This window comes from Lissotriton helveticus, chromosome 1_1 (assembly GCF_964261635.1).
Source record: "Lissotriton helveticus chromosome 1_1, aLisHel1.1, whole genome shotgun sequence".
Classification (NCBI taxonomy): Eukaryota; Metazoa; Chordata; class Amphibia; order Caudata; family Salamandridae; genus Lissotriton; species Lissotriton helveticus.
The window spans coordinates 1,885,219,683-1,885,241,847 of record NC_136057.1 but is presented as its reverse complement, the minus strand read 5'-3'; the positions used below and the strand labels follow the sequence as shown (position 1 = coordinate 1,885,241,847).

The window sequence follows — 22,165 nt, the reverse complement described above, 5'->3', positions numbered from 1 at the left end:
CTCCCCGGGATCAGCAAAGTGGCCGAACGAATAGCCAATCAGCAACTCTCCAACTTTCTGGAGGCGAATCACTTACTACGTGACTCCCAGACCGGTTTTAGACCGGGGCAAGGCACCGACACCGCCCTCTTGGCAGTGGTCGAAGAGGCGAGAAGCATCATAGACGCAGGAGGATCAGTGGCAGTGATCCTCCTCGATCTAAGCGCCGCCTTCGACATGGTGGACCACGCCATCTTGGTCCACAGGCTAAGTCAAGTGGGTATCACAGATTCTGCCCTTGCCTGGATTAAGTCCTTCCTAGAGGGAAGAACTTTTCAAGTGTCTGAAGGCACCTCCATGTCCAAAACTCTGCCCATGCAGTGTGGGGTCCCCCAGGGCTCTTCCCTGAGCCCCACACTTTTTAATATCTATATGTCCCCCCTTGAAGACGTTATCACCCCTTTCGGCGTCAAAACAGTGATGTACGCTGACGACACTCAGCTGGTGGTCTCCATCAATCAATTAGACACCAGCCTAGAAAATCTCTCCAGATGTCTCGAAGGAGTCTCACAATGGATGTGTGACTCCAGACTAAAACTTAATGGTGACAAATCAGAGATCCTTCTTCTTGGCAACCCAAACAAACTACCTACAAACCTCACCTGGCCACCCTGCATGGGGACCTACCCGACCCCAAAAACCGAGGTCAAAAGTCTAGGCATCTGGCTCGACTAGGACCTTAATTTTAAAACCCAGGCCAGAAAAACCTCAGGGACCTGCTTTGGCCTTATTCGTATGACCCGAAAGATCCTACACCTGATCCCCCCCAGTCCAGGAAACTACTGATGCAGGGGTTGGTTAACTCCAGGTTAGACTATGGTAACGTCCTGTACCTGGGAGCCCCAGCATCGGTCATTCAGAGACTTCAGGTGGCTCAGAACGCGGCAGCCAGAGTACTTACAGGAACCAAAGCAAGATGCTCGGCGAAACCAGCCCTCAGGAGCCTACACTGGCTCCCAGTTAAGGAGGGCATTAACTTCAAGACGCTATGCATCTCGCACAAAATTATGCATGACAAAGGCCCTCCAATCCTCAGACCTCTGATGAAGCCCCACCAGTCTACAAAAAACCTAAGATCCGACGCACTTGCCCTTGCCAGCATCCCAAGAATAAAAAAGTCAAGATCCGGCGGCCGTCTGTTCGCCTACAACGCGCCTAAACTCTGGAACACCCTCCCAGTAGCCATGAGGAGAGAACATAACCTCTTCTCCTTCCGGAAACAACTAAAAACCTGGCTCTTCCCTTAAAACCCTGTTTTTCCGACTGTCCCCCTCCCCTCGGGAAATACCAGGTCCTCTTAGCGCTGGGATGCCCAAGGGTAACTATGCGCTCTACAAATCCCTATCCAAATCCAAATCCAAAATCCAAATTCAAATCATGCCCCTAGTGCTTGAAAGATAACTGCATTTGTGATTGCCTGTTTAGTAGTAAAATATAGCAATATTTGGTGTTTAGAGAAGTTATGGCTACTTTTGGCCCCGGTACCACTGCACCTGCTGCACCATTCAAATCATGACCTATTGGCTGTAAGGTAATGGTACTTGTGACTGCCTGTTTAGTAGTAAAATAGTGCAATTTATGGTGTTTAGAGGGGTTCCTAGAGCTTTGGGCCCCAGTGACACTGCACCTGCTGCACCATTGAAATCATGACCCTAGTGCCTGCCTGTTTAGTAGTCATATATAGCAATATTATGTGTTTAGAGGAGTTCTGACAACTTTTGGGCCCCGTTCTACTGCACCTGCTTCACCATTTAAATCATGACCCTGTTGTCTGCAAGGTAACTGCCCTTGTGACCGCCTGTTTAGTTTGACATTTTAGCAATAATCTGGGTTTAGTGGGGTCCCTAGAGCTTTTGGCCCTGTTACCATTGCACCTTCTGCACCATTCAAATCAAGTCCCTTTTATCTGCAAGCGAACTGCAATTGTGACTGTCTGTTAAGTATTAAAATATAGCAACATTATGTGTTTAGAGGAGTTCCGACAACTTTTGGGCGCGGTGCTACTGCACCTGCTGCTCCATTCAAATCATGACCCTTTTTTCTGCAAGGTAACTGCATAGAAGAATTGAATTGACACAAAAGAAGATGCAAGAATGGAAAATGGAAAATATCATTTTCCATTTTGTTTAGGTAAAACAACATACTTCGTGTTCATGATGATTTCAAAGAGAAGCACACAGGCCAATAATATTACATCACAAGCCAACGTTTCATAGCCCATCTTCAAGCTTTATTTCGGGTACAATCTCCTGATACACTATGGCATGGTATTCATTTATTTTGGACATTTAAAAGATGCAGAGCTTTATTTTGGACATTTAAAAGATGCAGAGCTTTATTTTGGGCATTTAAAAGATGCAGAGCTTGTTGCCAGGTGGCCCCTTTAGAGAGTGAGCCATTCAATGTTGCTGGTTGTATTATATATATCGATGCAAGGACAGAAGCAGCAAAATACATATGGATGCAAGGTCAAAAGCAGCAAAATACCAGTTGTGTGGCAGAGAATGCTAAGCACAGATATTTACCTTAAGTGTTTTAAGCCACACTCATAATTACATCGAACACGCCCCTTTGAGAGACCCTCCCCCTGTTGCCCCCCCGTTGCTACCATTAATTACATGTAGCCTGTGTGTTTGTAGTTTTGTATATTCCATTTGTTAAATTAAATTCCCACTATCATCACATCACATGCTCTTACAATGAAACACAATCAAGGTTGAGAACTGCTGAGTTAATTCATGCTTAGAATGCTTACTCTTCTGTTTTATTTCTTTAAGAATACCTTACACTACAGTCTAGTCTCACTGTTAAGCTAGCCACGAACTCCATTGGTGTCAATAATGTTACCCCTTATATAACTTCAGCCAAGGAACCGTGTCAGACATATTAAAACTTTTATTTACACATGCATTTATATTACACCGTATATTATTAACAGTTACCACATAATTCTAATATTATTAGCACTGTGCATTATATATAAATATACAGACAAATTGACAGCATCCATTATTGTTTTCCACTAAGTTATTCTTTTCAGAGTCTTCTAGGATGTGTGGTGTCCATTGTCTGGACCAAAATCCATAAAAAAGAGAATACCCGCTTTTCAGGCTAATATGCTAACATCTGATTTTGTGACAAAAGAGCAGTAGCCTACATCATAGAATGTTAGCATACGTTGATTTGCTTAAGTTTATCAAAGTCTCATTATGTGGTTCTCATTTTGGGCCTCCATGATTCACAAAGGATTCACAATATTGTTAAAGATGTAAGTGCAACAGGGCTGGTAAGTTTAATTCTCCAACCCATCAGAATTATAAAGTTAAATAATCTCATATGAATAAGTTTAGAGCAGCACTCTTCCAATTATATATTTTCAATGCTGGTATCTTGGGCTTACTTTGGCCAACTTTTACTAAATTTATGATGGTTTATGAGCTCCCCTTAAAAGTAATAAACAATGGCAACGAAAAACAGTATTCCATAAAACGAGTGAATGGGAGGTATAAGGAGTCACCTAATGCAGTCAAAAAAGAGCATTAGTCAGAGCAATTGTAACTGCAGCCAACTTCACTAGTCAAAGACGGCTGCCTATTTACACAGCAGTTCATTTATCCCCATCTCATCTCTACAGGTGGCCAAAGGGATCATGGAGTGAATTTTCCATCAGGAAACACTGGAGGAGAGGCATCAGATAGACAGAGGCCCTTCTTCTGGAAACCTGTCATTGCCTCTCAGAGGAGATTTTCTATGGTAAAGCCATCTGGAGTATGCGAAGCAGGAAACAAAACTAACTCATGTCAAGTTGAAAAATCGTGCACTCACAAATAAAGCATCTACATTAGATCAGAGATAGTATTTGTCGATTCAATTTGTTTGAAACTATAATAAATGTTATTGTTTCAAAACGTCAGGCTTGCTCAATGCACGGAACACCTCCTGATCAAAGAAAACTGATCTACCAGGCATACCTTAAGTTTTTACAAAAGTAAAACTAAATTCCTGCAACACCCCTTACAACAGTGCAACAACTTTCCTCACTTCTGTCTTTGGACGCTGTAGATTTACAATGTGGCTGCACCGTTGATTTTAAGTGGGGAGAAAGGGACACATCCACTCCTATCCCTCTCCAGATTTTGAAGAAACTACACTGTGTCCCAGAACAAAAATATCTTCAACTTAAGGTCCGTACTTCAGTCCACGTGGGGCGTAATGTCAATGGGGCGTAATGTCAATGGGGCTTCAGACGTCAAAGACAGACTAACCCGCATAATTCACTACTACGTCTCTATGCATAAAATTGAACTGTTCACCTAGTCAACAACATTAGAATTAGGTAGATGGTTTCTGCCATGGATAAAGGGCATGACCTGGTACATTGGGATGAGAGCACTGGGCCAGTTCTAAAAGTTTTAAAGCGACATCATCTTGTTTTTTAGAAACGTTTTCCCAATCTGCCTACGGGACAATCAATTCCCAACATTTGGAAAGGTGGCAGAGCATGATGACAGTGTACTACAGCAGGTCAGAGTGCTATGGAGGTTTGATACACTAATGAAAAAAAGAATATAATATCAAATAAATAAATATATAAAATGAAGTGTCTTATACAGTTTTTAGGTAGATACTTTAGTTGCCAGGACAGAAGATTTATCTCCACCAAATCACACCCAGTTTGGTGGGTGAGTTGTGGGGAAATTATTCATTGGCTATTTTTTACTGTGGCTCGCTACTCTCAAAAGCAAGTAGGTAGCCGAATACTTAGTCACCACGGCTACTGTAGGTTCAATTTGGCCACCAAATCATTGAAAGGCCAAAACGCATTTTGTTTTGCCCTGAGCTAATATCTCGCTGCAGTGGGCCACATTTGTTTGAAAACAATGTCTAATGTGTAGAGGTCGACATGAAGAGCAGCTTTCAGTGGCAGCCATAAAGCGAAGAGTATGTTCGGAGAGCAGACTTTTATCTGGCTATTACAGGAGCTATGCCTGGTTCCAACAAGAAAAAGAGGCATACCTTCATTTCCAATGCCAATATTCGAGATTGTAGGGGCGACTGAAGAGACCGATATCAATATCTTCCTCCCAGTGACATATACTTGGAATGGATAATGTGGCCTTATTGGTCCCAGCAATTTAGCATGTTTCCTCCCATTGAAACCAGAATGGGGAGTATTGGATTGTAATTTAATAATCCCAACTGAATGACTTTTACTTCACTCAACCACATTGTCAAACACGCATCACTTAACTTCACGTGGAATATGCAGTCCCTGCCTTTCACTCCACTGAATAAATATCCTAGGAAAGGTAATAAGGGCGTGTGGGTCAACCCTTTGATACTTCTATAGGCCGAAGTCTTAAATGAACATCTGCAATAGTGCAAATTGTACTTCAAATTCAGAAGCGCCCAAAAGGTGATGAGCCAATTTGCTCCACACAGCTCAAGCTGATTCCTGGAACAGTGCACTCGAAGAGACGGTGACTGGTGCAATTTCATAAACCCCCCAAAAAGTCATTGTCTTAGATACATTAGTAAAATTGTTGAATTTCAAATATAGCAGGTCGCCTTTTTGTAGCTGGTAGGGGTGAGCCACTGATATGTAAGGCTGGCATGAAGAACAGTTCATGCCCTCGGTATACTCCGTCATTTTGCTCAAGATACTCTCTTCTCCATTGCTTTTCTTCATGAGCCGAACCGTAAAGAGATCACTGTATGGCCCGTTTGCGATAGGATTGTGGGTCACATGTATGTAGATGATGTAGACCCCTTCCTTGAGGACCTCTAATTTCTCGCCATCTTCGCGGAAGTGGTTACTGCAGTTGTGCATGGTCCAGGTCCAATCTTCCTTGACAGCTAAAAAGAGAAAATGGACTTCCATTATGAACTCACAACTTCCACATACAGAACTGGAAATTCTGCACAGTCATTCAAGAGAGAAAGAAGTTTAGGTTCTTCTTTATTCTTGTGGAATACAATCTGCCTACATCAGCTTAAATGCAGGCCTTTAGTTTCATCCTAAATACCAAGGTAGCACACGAAAACATTATTCTTCAAAGATAGTTTATAAAACCCACACTCCAAATCCGTATCACTACTCCCCTCACTCACTTAGCCCTTCTGCCTACAAACACTGCTTCTCTCCCATTCACCTGCTCTATGAAGATCCAACTTTGACAACTAACAATCAACTCACCCCTTTGCTCTCCAGCAAGTGCAGGTCATCATTCCTCATTTCGAGCAATTTTGTTACCTCAGGGCTTTCCTCAGGGCAACCATCTCATGTCAGGCACTCTATAGGGCATTCAAATCACTCCTCCACTCAATGTTCAGTTCATGTTTATAAGAGGGGCAATCTCCACCTCAGTGATGCTGACCAGAAGACATGCTATGGAACACACACATAAATCACAAAGGTTATATTTTTACTCATTCAGATGTTGGCCTGATGTGACTCACAGTTCTGATTTTGTTGCAGTGTGTCTGCATAAATACTTGTGTTGGGGAAGAACACTGAATTTACACACATCAAGGCATGGATGCATAAGAAATTAAGGAATTCCCACTTGCCACACAGAACAGGGAAGATATATCTTGGGATCATTCCCACACAGTACACTGCTTTTCCAAATGTATGAGTTTTCACTTTGCACAACTCTCGTGCATACAAAAGCGTGCCTTGACTCTGCAACCTCTCGGGCACAGCCTTCACATGACAATTTTTGCTTGCAAAGTCTATGAGGAGAACACAAGGGTAGGGAGTCCAACATTGACCGCAGTTATAAATAAATGTTATAGGGCTTGGCTGGAAACAGAGGACTCAGAGGATTCTATCATGTATGGAGGACAGGGGGCTGCTTTTTAACCAGCGGTGAATACACTCTAGTGAGAAACACACCGTTTTCTGATAGACATGCAGCTGATTTGCTGCTGCTCAGAAAACAATTATTTGGGTACTACATTTCTATGTCCTCAAGTATTGGACGATTACATGAGTTTCCCTTCAGACTTGCCTGTGATGCTATTTTTATAGGGAGTTTTAGAGCAGTCAAATGGAAGGTATGGAGAATTCTCTTCTACTCTTCTCGGAATGTAAAGGGGTTCCAGGGTTATAGAGGGGGGGCCTGGACTATATGTCACTTACAGTTATGAGGTAGGCATGCACTGTACATACTTCAATTGTCAAATATTTATTCTTGATACTGATTTACAAAACCATAAATCAAAGTATGTAAAGCATTTTTACAATGTATCCCAAATAAGCATGTATAATTTAAAAGAAGAATCCAAACTCCTATTTTAAAAAATATATTATTTTTCTTTTAGATTCACCCCATCCAAATTCATTGTAGAAAAAAGCAAATTTTCAAGCGAAATCATATTTTTATACTTAATTATAGGTTTAATTTGAGCAGCTCTACATCGCTTTACTCCAGGCCTACTGTTTTGAAGAGTATGTGCCGGTATCCAAAGCTTTGCTCAGAAGGCCGTGGCTGGCACCAGCGCACAGAATACCGTGGGCTGCAAGGTCTGAACAGCGGCGGTGTGTCAATTGGGGCGTTGCCCTCCCAATGCGCACTGCCGCCTTCCGGGAACGACAATGTGTGACTAAATGACACATTCAGCTACTAGTTTCTGGCCGGCCGGTCACCGGGCCGGACCAGAAACCATCAGGAAAACGTGGGGCTGTGCAGACACGCTCAGGAATCCTCCTTCATACAGCGCTAGTGCGCATGTCCGCTTTCGGACTGGTCATTTTTATGCGCGCCGCGAACATGCGCACTAGCCTCCCCCTTGGGAGACCGGGGGTTGCCTCATGCTGCAGGCCCCGGTCTCCTAATGAGGCGGGGAGTTTGGCTGCTCCAGCCAATCCTGAGCTAGAGTCCGACCTGCCTGATGACGCCTAGCATGACGTGACGTCACCTAATCTTTAGTCTCACCCCGAACCCGCAGCCACTGCCACACACAGTGCTGCCTGCTTCACATCTCACCTGGTGTGCGTGCTCCTGATGGTAACTCTTCCTGCCTCGTCGTGGAGCTGGACTACTACCATTACCATACTGGACATCGACAACTTCTGCAACGAAAACTACTGAGGTGTGCCACAATATACTGCTGGTGATTACCGCCCTTTTGTATTTCAAACTCCCACCCGTTAAGTATTACCCATGATCCCCACAGCTGTACCCCTGAGAGTGCCATGGCGGGTTTGGGCTGATTTGGTAATTGGTTCGCAAATGTGCCCAAAAATCTAACTTGATGCGGGGTTCCCCTAAGCTAAGCTGCTGGCTGGACGTTGTACTGTGCAATTATTTAAGCAGAACAGCTTCACATTTTTCCTTGTGGCAAATCTATTTGAGGCATATTTTAAAAAAATGTATAAGTTGACTGTAAGACTGTTTTTTGGTAATGATTCCTCCCCTCGTAACTCCACTCTCTTTCCTCTGCCACACATTGACCACTCTCACCCAATTTATGGGCGCCCAGAATAAATTGTTTCCAATTCCTGCACTGAAGTGACATAAGCAATTGGTGCAGCGCCTCGATTGACGCTAATGGGGGCTAAGCTTTGCTGGAAATCCAGGAAGTGCGTGTAAGAAACAAATCACACCTGAGCCAGAGGTCAATGGGGCGAGTTTGCAGCGATCGTCACGGATTACTTCCTCCTCCGCCCTACCTCGGAAGTCCGCTCCTTTGTGGTAGATTCCTGCGCTCCGAAAAGGTCTACAAGGTGTTTTAAGCCACTTCAGAATCTGTGGACGAGGTGCGCCAAAGCAGAGGTTTAGCCGGTTGTCTTTTACAGCAATCGTACATTTTGTTTGTTGCTTATTTGGGCAGTGTGCATTCCGCTTCAAGCCTGTCCTCTTCAAACGCTTGACAAAAGGGGCAGAAAAAGGGTGTTGATTCATGGCTCTAACAACGGACGTAGCTTGAGAAATAGGGCATTTGTTTTTTTGGACCTCTAGGTGGCTTCATGTCGTCACGAGTCAGGACATCATTGGCAGGCACGCGCATCGCCCATTATAGGGCTATAGGGCTTCGGCGAGCCCCTCCACCTCCTCCAGCCATGGATGCTGCAAGCTTCCCGGACACGCACAATTCTTTATCGGATATGTGCTGAGCTGTGCAGGGATTGTGGCTCCGGGGACAGTCTCGTACAGAGGTTCAAGTGTATATAAAATGTATGGGGACTGCGATAACACATTAACCAGCCCCAAATTAATTTGTCTCGGTTGAGGCTGGATGGGCAGGTGTGCTTTCTCCCCATAATCTACAGTGGTGAACCAGAGGGTGCTGTGATGAACCAGAAGGTGCAGTGGTGAACCAGAGGATGGCAGTGGTGAACCAGAGGGTGGCAGTGGTGAACCAGAGGATGGCAGTGATGAACCAGAGGGTGGCAGTGGTGAACCAGAGGGTGGCAGTGGTGAACCAGAGGTTGACAGTGATGAACCAGAGGGTGGCAGTGGTGAACCAGAGGGTGCTGTGATGAACCAGAGGGTGGCAGTGATGAACCAGAGGGTGACAGTGATGAACCAGAGGGTGGAAGTGGTGAAGCAGTGGTGAACCAGAGGGTGCTGTGATGAACCAGAGGGTGGCAGTGATGAACCAGAAGGTGACAGTGATGAACCAGGGGGTGGCAGTGATGAACCAGAGTGTGGCAGTGGGGAACCAGAGGGTGCTGTGATGAACCAGAGGGTGGCAGTGGTGAACCAGAGGGTGCTGTGATGAACCAGAGGGTGCTGTGATGAACCAGAGGGTGACAGTGATGAACCAGAGGGTGACAGTGATGAACCAGAGGGTGGCAGTGGTGAAGCAGTGGTGAACCAGAGGGTGCTGTGATGAACCAGGGGGTGGCAGTGATGAACCAGAAGGTGACAGTGATGAACCAGAGGGTGGCAGTGATGAACCAGAGTGTGGCAGTGGTGAACCAGAGGGTGCTGTGATGAACCAGAGGGTGGCAGTGGTGAACCAGAGGGGGTTGCGGGGGGGTGTTCGGGCAGGCACGCTGCGCTCGCGAGCTACAGTACGGAAATCATTTTCCGGCTCACCACGTTCAAATGTCACCAGCCGCCACTGGGTCTGGAATCAACTTTATGCCGCGTTAACCAACTTCCTGCCCCTCTTATCTCTCTCCTGCAGGTTTCTCCTTTAATGACGGTAATGCCATCTTTTTCTTTCTCATTGTTTCTCCGTTGTGCGTTTTAGCTCTCTTGCTCTCGGGAAATATTGGATGAGGAAAAATAAATTCCAGTCCCCAAAAAATTAGTGCTTATGCCCCACTCGCCCCAAAAATGAGTGCAGGTGGCCCCTACCAGCTCAAATTATGTTCTGTTTTACTCCAACACAAGACAATAAAACATGATATATTGTTAGAATCTCAGTCCTATATAGCCTTCATTTATGCCTCACTATTGTAAAGCCTATCCAAGTGGAGTTTCCTCAATCTAACTAGTTTTAAGAAGGTGAGTTATTCATTAGGGTTGAGGACTGTCCAGCACAAGTAATAAATGTCATTAACCGGTTAGATCCAGAGAAAAGTTTCAGTAAGTTAAACCACAGCTCAATCACTGGTAGCTATTAGACAGAGCAGACTGGGTTCATTTAGAGAAAATGTGTTAAGCATTTGGAAGTACAAAAAAAGCTAAAAATTTAAAACACAGAAGACAATCAAAATCCCACTTCAATGTATAAACATAGAGTAAAAGTTGTTAAACTAAATGTCATAATAACAGGAAAGCTCGAATAAGGTGAAGAGGAGATATGAAATTTTAAAGAAGTAGTAGTAGTAGTAGTACAAAAATATAGTTTATTTAGACCTGTAAAACCCCAAAAATACATCAGTGATACAATAAAATAGATTAGCCAGTCTAATATAACAATTTTTTTAATATTTTAAGCAACAGCACCAAGAAAAAATAAAGCACCAATCAGTAATCACTGTTTGCGACTGACTGAGATCTAGGTGTGATTTCCGGCCGCCCACAATGAAGAGCAGTCTTTCACCAAGACGAACCTGCTCGGGGTATCCAACCCCAAGCAGGTTCGTCTTGGTGAAAGATTTTACGTTTTGACATAGTCTTTGGAAAGAAAGTCAAAATCCTCTAGCAGAACAAGGCAAGAGATTGTAGAAAGTCCCTTGGAAGTCAGATAGACATTGAGCAAGGTCCCACTCTATCTGTTGGTTTGGGCAAGAAACGCTCAGCATGGAGAAAGTACAATTTTGCACTCAGGAAAGTCTTCTTGTTGGCTGGATACTTTTAGCCCATTGCTCGATCAAGATTTCTACTTTTGGACATAGTCCTTTTTTGGGAGGTCGGATTCGTCCAGCGGGGCAAGGCAGCAGGCTGTATACTGGAAGGTTGCACGTAAATTGTAAGGGCTTGCCGTGGTAGTTCGCTGAACTGGGTTTTGAGGCGGCAAAATTCTCCAGGTGGGCCCAACCTGATTTTCTTGCTCAGCAAGGTCATGACTTGGGCAGCTGGTTCTGGTCCTCTGGAGGTCTGGAAGACCAAAATTTGTCTCAGTCCACATTTTTCAGAGATTTCAGAATAAGTCCTATGGATGCCACTGAGGCTCCCCGACATCAGGCACAGCATTTATGGATTTTGACTCACTCCAGCAGAGGCCACCAGAAGGGTCCATTCGCTTTCCAGTTGCAACTGGTCACTTCCAGAAGAAGGCCTCTTGCAGCTTGTTATGTCCCTGTAGCTACACAGGAGGTCAGTCAATGAACCCTTGGCATCCACGTTTTTGTCCTGGGTACAAGAGGAAGCAGATTCAGCCCTTCAGGTCTCCTCACAGGTCTCAAATAGCAGAAGCAGTCTTTATTCTGTTCTTCCACAGGTCCAGAAATTGTTCTGAGGAGTTATGGATGAGGTGCCAGCTTCGTAGGATTTACTAGCCAGTGAGTCTGGGTGACTCCCGGACACTCCATAACCAATGGGGAAAAAGTTCCCAGGGCCTATCCTACTCACTTTTGCAGCACATCCTGTTTGTTTTACCTCAAACTGGCCCAAAGTGAACTATTCTTGGGGGAATCCAAGATGGTGCAGCCGTCTGCCCTTGGAGGTAGCTTGCGTTCCAGGCAGCGGTGTGTTTAAGAAAATGAGCAGTCCCCTCCTCCTAAGCCACACAGTGCTAGTTCTGGGACCATCTCCCTCCCCACCCTGTGGGGTGTTACCCGAATGGCTACTGAATGACTACCCTGGGGCTAAAGAGCAAAGGTTTCCCCTTGCTCAGGTCTTCCCTTATACCAAACTATGAATGTTCAGGCGTCACCTCTGGCTCTTTCATGTTAATGAAGTTCCAGGAACTTCCACAGCTGCTCTTTCTGGGCTGATATGTATCACAATCTCTACCCACAGTCCATCTTGTCACCAAGCACATGCACTGCAGCTGCTGTCAGACTAAGGCAATTTAGCCTCCAGTGGTTTCAGGCAGGGAAAAGGTAACTTTCAAAAAGTTACTTTTCCTAAATATTTATTTAATAAAATAACTTCAACATTAGATTGGATTTTAATATATACTAAAAATAGTGGTTGAATAATTTTTCTAGTCGGTCCTAAACCTGAGATATTAGAATTCATATTTTAATCTGTACTCCAGTTTTCACATAGAACAGCCAGATCCTTCCACTGTGAAAATAGCGTTCGAGGGCTTGTCACTACCGGAACAAGGTAACATTAAATTTGTACATGTTCCACTTTTACATACCAAGCACCTTACCTTGTGAGCTACAAGGACTACATAAGAGTAGCTTAATATTTAAAACAAAGTTTTTCCTCAACTAGCCGCAGCCCATGAAGGTAAGATCGTTCGGGCAGTGGGGCCGGGAGGGAGGGGATTTCGACAGACGACGATGAGGGGAAATGATTTATTTATTTAATTTTTCCTCATGGTCATCTGTCTAATCCATTCCCCCTCCCCCCAACCGGCCCCACCGCTCTTACCTGCACGGGCCGTGGCTGTCCCGAACAAAGGGGTTATTTGACACGTTGGGCTGCAGGTTTAAATTGCAACAGTCAGGCTACAAATATATGCTTAAAACCATGTTTTCCTTGTCACACTAGTGGACGGTGCAATAAGTGCTGAAGTCCACAGATGGCAATACCTTTCCATGTTATGAGCATAGTTTCTAAACCATATTCTATGGCCTTAGAGGAGAGAGTTAAATATACCAACGAAGGATTAGTACATGTTTTAGCAGACAGAACAAATACACTGGGCCCTGCATGGCAGCACCCCAGTTTCCAGAGTCTAAATACCAGCAATACATTTTAGCAACAAAAATAGGGCTGACCACTCAAAAAGGCACATTTTCTCATATATATATATATATATATATATATATTCCCTTTTTTTTTAAATTTTCTTTTTTTTTATTGCAAACAAGTCAGAATTTAACAAAATCTTTTCTTAGCTGTCCGATACATATATTTCCAATATAAAACAGAGCATAGCATATTAAACAGCATAAACATGATAAACCTGGTCAGCAAAAAGAAAAGAGATCCAGCAAAAGATATAAAGAATGAGACTTGACACACATAACATAGGATATACTAGACGCTTGTTTCCCCTTGAATCCATTGTTGAAGTGGCGCCCATATTTTCCTCCCCAGTTGTTTTTTTTAGATCCTTTTGTTGCATAAATAGCCAATTCAAGATTAAACATAGCTAATAGCCGAGCTCTCCACATAGAAAAGGAGGGTGGGTCGGGGCTAATCCATTCTTGGGTGATACATGCACGTAACACAGACATCATAATGAATATCAAAGAGCGCTGTTCATCTCTAAGAGAAGTGGACGACAACCCTATTAAGACCAACTCCGCGGTTAACGTTAACGTTAATTCCCACAAAAGAAATCGTGGCACTCCATATATTGTACAACACCACCGTGATCAGGAACTACGGTTCGAAATGCGTAGGTTTGCACAGTCCGAATAAACTCTTTTGAAATTATCAAGTGGAATGCCAAGATTTCTTTTGTGTGGAATTAATACGAGACACTGTCCTGGTCTCGAAGTGGGCACCAACTAACAGCGCTCCCTCTGCGACAGGACAATTTGTTGTTGAAATATATATATATATATATATATATATATCACGCTCGGCTTCAAAAGTTAATTTAATTTTTCAAAGAACCGCACTCGTAAATCCAGTTAGGTACTCACACCATCAGGTTTATTTCCATCAGAGACAACAGACGCGTTTCAGCCTAAAGCCTTCGTCAGTGTTGATAGCACTGCTTACGCTGACTCGATTTTACATGCATTCCTTCCTGTTACTAAACATTAAAGATGGACTGCAACAGTGTGGCAAGTTTGTGCGCCATTTTAGAACATGTCTATATACATTCTATTTACATTCTATATGTTCTTTTACAGTACATCCTGCACATTTGGGCGCTGTACTTGCTAACACGTTTATTGGGAAGTGTTTGCTAATCTTGCCGTGTATCGGCATTGCTCCCCTCGAGCTTCGAGGGGAGATGTTGGGAGTGTGGAGCCTCACACCCCCGATTTCCCATCAGTCCATACAGCCATGAATTGGCTAGTGTAGCATGTGAGGCCCTGAGTATAGCAGTGAGTGCCCGGTGTATGCCATGTGTCTGTGCGTTCAATCCCCTTAGGTTGTGTGGTAGTGTTATAAAGTGTCATATTAGCTAAAACATGCTTGCATACCCACATTTCGTGCACTTGTTACCTTGATTCACCAATTATACAGATTTTACCAATATTACACATTATTTACAAAGTTATACAGAGATCTTCAAAGTTCCACATTTCTTTCAAAGTTTTACAGAGATTCATATGTTTCCGTCATCTCAATTCAAATTGTCCCATCATAATCTGAATCCTAGACATAGTTAAGATTATACCTTATTACTCCAGTACCCCAATATTATCTGGCACTTCATATTCAAAGGGATTGGCAATTTATAACCTTTCTAGGGAGGCAGTCTTTTTACTGCAGTTACCTACCTAGGTGGACTGCCAGCTCTTCTCCGCTATTTAGCCCCATCGGTACCTTGGTCATTAAATCTATAATGTACCTAGATTCCAGCCGTCTTAGCTTTTTCAGCCTGTCTCCTCCTCTTATGCTGTCTGGTACACAATCTAACCCAAAGTACTGTAGTTTATTTCTATCCCTTTTGTGTACTTGGTCGAAATGTCGTGCGACTGGGTATGTCGGGTCTGCCTTGTCAATTGCCCTGAGATGTTCCAGGACCCTGATTTTCAATTGGTGTATCGTACTCCCAACATACCTGAGGCCGCACGGACAGACAAGGCAGTAGACAGTGTAGGCGGTACTGCATGTAAAGAATTTGTCAATTCCTTTCGAAATATTGGCCGCTGGTACCCAGTAAGAGCGAACTCTCTTGCTTCCTACACAGGCTTTGCATTTGCCACAGGGGTAAAAACCCCCCATGCTGGCAATTTCACCTCTTCTGGGTGCCACTTTTTCCAGATGACTCCTAACTAGTGCATCCTTTAGTGATCTTGCTTTTCGAAATGTCACTAGAGGTTGTGATGGAATATCTTCCTTTATTACTGGGTCTGTTCTTAAAATGTGCCAACTTTTTCGGAGTATTCTTTTTAGGTTATAGGAATCAGTGGAATATGGCGTAATCATCCGGAATTTCCCTTCCGTGGATGATTTGGTTCTCGTGGGTTTCTGTTTCAATAGCTGTGACCTTGGAATTTTTCTGACCTTCACTAAAGTTTTTGTTAGTAGGTCTGGGTCATACCCTCTTTGAACAAATCTCTCTATACTTTCTCGAGCCGCCAATTCAAAGTCTTCCTCCCTACTGCTGTTTCTTTTTAGTCTAAGGAATTCCCCGTATGGGATACTTTGTATTAGTCTGACTGGATGATTACTGTCAGCTCTCAAGATGGAATTCCCTGCTGTGGCTTTCCGATATAGTGAGGTGTGTAGCCTCAGACCCAGTAATAAAGGAAGATATTCCATCACAACCTCTAGTGACATTTCGAAAAGCAAGATCACTAAAGGATGCACTAGTTGGTAGTCATCTGGAAAAAGTGGCACCCAGAAGAGGTGAAATTGCCAGCATGGGGGGTTTTTACCCCTGTGGCAAATGCAAAGCCTGTGTAGGAAGCAAGAGAATTCGCTCTTACTGGGTACCAGCGGCCAATATTTCGAAAGGAATTGACAAATTCTTGACATGCAGTACCGCTACGCTGTCTACTGCCTTGTCTGTCCGTGCGGCCTCAGGTATATTGGGAGTACGATACACCAATTGAAAATCAGGGTCCTGGAACATCTCAGGGCAATTGACAAGGCAGACCCGACATACCCAGTCGCACGACATTTCGACCAAGTACACAAAAGGGATAGAAATAAACTACAGTACTTTGGGTTAGATTGTGTACCAGACAGCATAAGAGGAGGAGACAGGCTGAAAAAGCTAAGACGCCTGGAATCTAGGTACATTATAGATTTAATGACCAAGGTACCGATGGGGCTAAATAGCAGAGAAGAGCTGGCAGTCCCCCTAGGTAGGTAACTGCAGTAAAAAGACTGCCTCCCTAGAAAGGTTATAAATTGCCAATCCCTTCGAATATGAAGTGCCAGATAATATTGGGGTACTGGAGTAATAAGGTATAATCTTAACTATGTCTAGGATTCAGATTATGATGGAACAATTTGAATTGAGATGACGGAAACATATGAATCTCTGTAAAACTTTGAAAGAAATGTGGAACATTGAAGATCTCTGTATAACTTTGTAAATAATGTGTAATATTGGTAAAATCTGTATAATTGGTGAATCAAGGTAACAAGTGCACAAAATGTGGGTATGCAAGCATGTTTTAGCTAATATGACACTTTATAACACTACCACACAACCTAAGGGGATTGAACGCACAGACACATGGCATACACCGGGCACTCACTGCTATACTCAGGGCCTCACATGCTACACTAGCCAATTCATGGCTGTATGGACTGATGGGAAATCGGGGGTGTGAGGCTCCACACTCCCAACATCTCCCCTCGAAGCTCGAGGGGAGCAATGCGATACACGGCAAGATTAGCAAACACTTCCCAATAAACGTGTTAGCAAGTACAGCGCCCAAATGTGCAGGATGTACTGTAAAAGAACATATAGAATGTAAATAGACATGTTCTAAAATGGCGCACAAACTTGCCACACTGTTGCAGTCCATCTTTAATGTTTAGTAACAGGAAGGAATGCATGTAAAATCGAGTCAGCGTAAGCAGTGCTATCAACACTGACGAAGGCTTTAGGCTGAAACGCGTCTGTTGTCTCCGATGGAAATAAACCTGATGGTGTGAGTACCTAACTGGATTTACGAGTGCGGTTCTTTGAAAAATTAAATTAACTTTTGAAGCCGAGCGTGGTATTAGTGCGGGAGCCCTCAACCGCAAACTGCACCCGCCCGCGAGTGCCCGGGACTTTTCAGTGGGACTTGGAGCGAACATATATATATATATATATATATTCAGCATAAGTACGTCCTGCAGCGGTCTGGCAGCAAAAAAGACGAAGCAAACCCAGGTATAGTGCAGTGATTTATTTGCTCACCACCACAACCTATACATATACACATACATACATATACATACATATACATATATATATATATATATATATATATATATAAAATCTGTATGAGAATCTGAATATTATCATAAAATACACCTATACATACAAATCTGAACTATAATTTGTATGACCTCAAAGACCTAAGTTGGCCAGGTCTGACATGTTTATCTAATTTGTAGTCACATATGACCACTGGGTCACAGTGACAATCATCCCACCTTATTTAGAATGGGACAACTGTCACTTATTTTTCGTGCCTCTGTCCTCCACATAATGCATGGTGGACACAGGCAGGAAAAATCATTAATGCCCCCACACTTACAGAGAAGCTCCCTGTATATCTGACTGTTAGAACTGGGGGTATCTAGATGGCAATGGCTTGCACCTTTATCCAAATAGGGACTCTTGCGTCTAGTCAGAGTAAGGGGGCTACACTCCTAAAATAACCCCTGCTCATCCCTGTGGCAGTTTGGCACAAGCAGGAAGGCTTATCTCAGAGGCAGTGTGTAAAGCATTTGTGAACGCATACAGTAATACAGTGAAAACACTACAGATGGACACAACACAGGTTTTATAAAAATAAATATATATATTTAGACTTAACACAAGACCCAAACGACAAAAATCGTGCTGGATAGTGGCATATATTGCCTATTACAAAAGCAAAGGTTGAGCAGGGTAGCTCAGTGATCATAGCGATACAAAAGGGGATGATGGACGGAGCGCTTGAACAAATCAAACACTCACCCCCAGTCAACTGATCTGGGTTTAATCCATCACCATTCTTTAGTTCACTTAGCCACCCCAGTTCAGACATGGCTATATGCAAATCAGTCTGACCCTGTGCCTCATGGGAACAGTCCAGCCTGAACTGCCAAGCCATGTCTTCCCTGGGCCGGAAACAAGCATCCTGGGACCGGTTTCGGATTCATAATCCTCATCAGCCAGGCTATCTTGAATCCAGTGGCCAAGTGAACAAGGGACTTACGTCTGAGCATACCCTGCCACACTTAGGGCGAACAAAGCGATACAAAAGGGAATGATGGACGGAGCGCTTGAACAAATCAAACACTCACCCCCAGTCAACTGATCTGGGTTTAATCCATCACCATTCTTTAGTTCACTCAGCCACCCCAGTTCAGACATGGCTATATGCAAATCAGTCTGACCCTGTACCTCATGGGAACAGTCCAGCCTGAACTGCCAAGCCATGTCTTCCCTGGACCGGAAACAAGCCTCCTGGGACCGGTTTCGGATTCATAATCCTCATCAGCCAGGCTATCTTGAATCCAGTGGCCAAGTGAACAAGGGACTCACGTCTGAGCATACCCTGCCACACTTAGGGCGAACAAAGCAATACAAAAGGGGATGATGGACGGAGCGCTTGAACAAATCAAACACTCACCCCCAGCCAACTGATCTGGGTTTAATCCATCACCATTCTTTAGTTCACTCAGCCACCCCAGTTCAGACATGGCTATATGCAAATCAGTCTGACCCTGTGCCTCATGGGAACAGTCTAGCCCGAACTGCCAAGCCATGTCTTCCCTGGACCGGAAACAAGCATCCTGGGACCGGTTTCGGATTCATAATCCTCATCAGCCAGGCTATCTTGAATCCAGTGGCCAAGTGGACAAGGGACTCACGTCTGAGCATACCCTGCCACACTTAGGGCGAACAAAGCGATACAAAAGGGGATGATGGACGGAGCGCTTGAACAAATGAAACACTCACCCCCAGTCAACTGATCTGGGTTTAATCCATCACCATTCTTTAGTTCACTCAGCCACCCCAGTTCAGACATGGCTATATGCAAATCAGTCTGACCCTGTGCCTCATGGGAACAGTCCAGCCCGAACTGCCAAGCCATGTCTTCCCTGGACCGGAAACAAGCATCCTGGGACCGGTTTCGAATTCATAATCCTCATCAGCCAGGCTATCTTGAATCCAGTGCCCAAGTGAACAAGGGACTCACGTCTGAGCATACCCTCCCACACTTAGGGCGAACAAAGCGATACAAAAGGGGATGATGGACGGAGCGCTTGAACAAATCAAACACTCACCCCCAGTCAACTGATCTGGCTTTAATCCATCACCATTCTTTAGTTCACTCAGCCACCCCAGTTCAGACATGGCTATATGCAAATCAGTCTGACCCTGTGCCTCATGGGAACAGTCCAACCCGAACTGCCAAGCCATGTCTTCCCTGGACCGGAAACAAGCATCCTGGGACCGGTTTCGGATTCATAATCCTCATCAGCCAGGCTATCTTGAATCCAGTGGCCAAGTGAACAAGGGACTCACGTCTGAGCATACCCTGCCACACTTAGGGCGAACAAAGCAATACAAAAGGGGATGATGGACGGAGCGCTTGAACAAATAAAACACTCACCCCCAGCCAACTGATCTGGGTTTAATCCATCACCATTCTTTAGTTCACTCAGCCACCCCAGTTCAGACATGGCTATATGCAAATCAGTCTGACCCTGTGCCTCATGGGAACAGTCTAGCCCGAACTGCCAAGCCATGTCTTCCCTGGACCGGAAACAAGCATCCTGGGACCGGTTTCGGATTCATAATCCTCATCAGCCAGGCTATCTTGAATCCAGTGGCCAAGTCGACAAGGGACTCACGTCTGAGCATAACCTGCCACACTTAGGGCGAACAAAGCGATACAAAAGGGGATGATGGACGGAGCGCTTGAACAAATGAAACACTCACCCCCAGTCAACTGATCTGGGTTTAATCCATCACCATTCTTTAGTTCACTCAGCCACCCCAGTTCAGACATGGCTATATGCAAATCAGTCTGACCCTGTGCCTCATGGGAACAGTCCAGCCCGAACTGCCAAGCCATGTCTTCCCTGGACCGGAAACAAGCATCCTGGGACCGGTTTCGAATTCATAATCCTCATCAGCCAGGCTATCTTGAATCCAGTGCCCAAGTGAACAAGGGACTCACGTCTGAGCATACCCTCCCACACTTAGGGCGAACAAAGCGATACAAAAGGGGATGATGGACGGAGCGCTTGAACAAATCAAACACTCACCCCCAGTCAACTGATCTGGGTTTAATCCATCACCATTCTTTAGTTCACTCAGCCACCCCAGTTCAGACATGGCTATATGCAAATCAGTCTGACCCTGTGCCTCATGGGAACAGTCCAGCCCGAACTGCCAAGCCATGTCTTCCCTGGACCGGAAACAAGCATCCTGGGACCGGTTTCGGATTCATAATCCTCATCAGCCAGGCTATCTTGAATCCAGTGGCCAAGTGAACAAGGGACTCACGTCTGAGCATACCCTGCCACACTTAGGGCGAACAAAGCGATACAAAAGGGGATGATGGACGGAGCGCTTGAACAAATCAAACACTCACCCCCAGTCAACTGATCTGGCTTTAATCCATCACCATTCTTTAGTTCACTCAGCCACCCCAGTTCAGACATGGCTATATGCAAATCAGTCTGACCCTGTGCCTCATGGGAACAGTCCAGCCCGAACTGCCAAGCCATGTCTTCCCTGGACCGGAAACAAGCATCCTGGGACCGGTTTTGGATTCATAATCCTCATCAGCCAGGCTATCTTGAATCCAGTGTCCAAGTGAACAAGGGACTCACGTCTGAGCATACCCTGCCACACTTAGGGCGAACAAAGCGATACAAAAGGGGATGATGGACGGAGCGCTTGAACAAATCAAACACTCACCCCCAGTCAACTGGTCTGGCTTTAATCCATCACCATTCTTTAGTTCACTCAGCCACCCCAGTTCAGACATGGCTATATGCAAATCAGTCTGACCCTGTGCCTCATGGGAACAGTCCAGCCCGAACTGCCAAGCCATGTCTTCCCTGGACCGGAAACAAGCATCCTGGGACCGGTTTCGGATTCATAATCCTCATCAGCCAGGCTATCTTGAATCCAGTGGCCAAGTGAACAAGGGACTCACGTCTGAGCATACCCTGCCACACTTAGGGCGAACAAAGCGATACAAAAGGGGATGATGGACGGAGCGCTTGAACAAATCAAACACTCACCCCCAGTCAACTGGTCTGGGTTTAATCCATCACCATTCTTTAGTTCACTCAGCCACCCCAGTTCAGACATGGCTATATGCAAATCAGTCTGACCCTGTGCCTCATGGGAACAGTCCAGCCCGAACTGCCAAGCCATCACACTTTCAGTCCTGGTATGATCATTGCAGGACCCAACTGCTTGATGATCTTAATGTTTGTGGATTGGTTCTGCCCAACCCAGAGGTTCTAACCTAGGCTGCAAGGCCCTTGTTCAACCTTTGCATGTCACTCCTTCGAGGTGACCTGCATGCAATCAAGTCCACTGGACATGTTTTCTAGTTCTTTCAAGTCAAGGGTCTTGTACAATTTTCTCTTCTTATAGGTTACAGCAGAAGAGTTTTCTTCCAGATTCTAAGCACAACATTAATCAGTCTTGTCCCTGTCAGCCATCTCTCAGGGATGGTGCAGTGTTACCTTACTAAATTACCCCTACTGGCTTCATTGGACCAGCTTTT

General features: G+C 44.7%; 1 protein-coding gene across 1 annotated transcript in view; it reads right to left on the bottom strand.

Moving 5' to 3' along the window:
• Positions 1-2,247: 2,247 nt before the first annotated feature.
• The window catches only part of TNFSF18 (TNF superfamily member 18), a 39,959-nt gene continuing 20,041 nt past the window's right edge, over positions 2,248-22,165 (bottom strand). Inside the window, exon 3 of the mRNA XM_078642362.1 lies at positions 2,248-5,895. Within this exon, the coding sequence (XP_078498488.1) occupies positions 5,483-5,895 (413 nt within the window). The 3' untranslated portion in view covers positions 2,248-5,482. The remainder of the gene's footprint in view (positions 5,896-22,165) is intronic.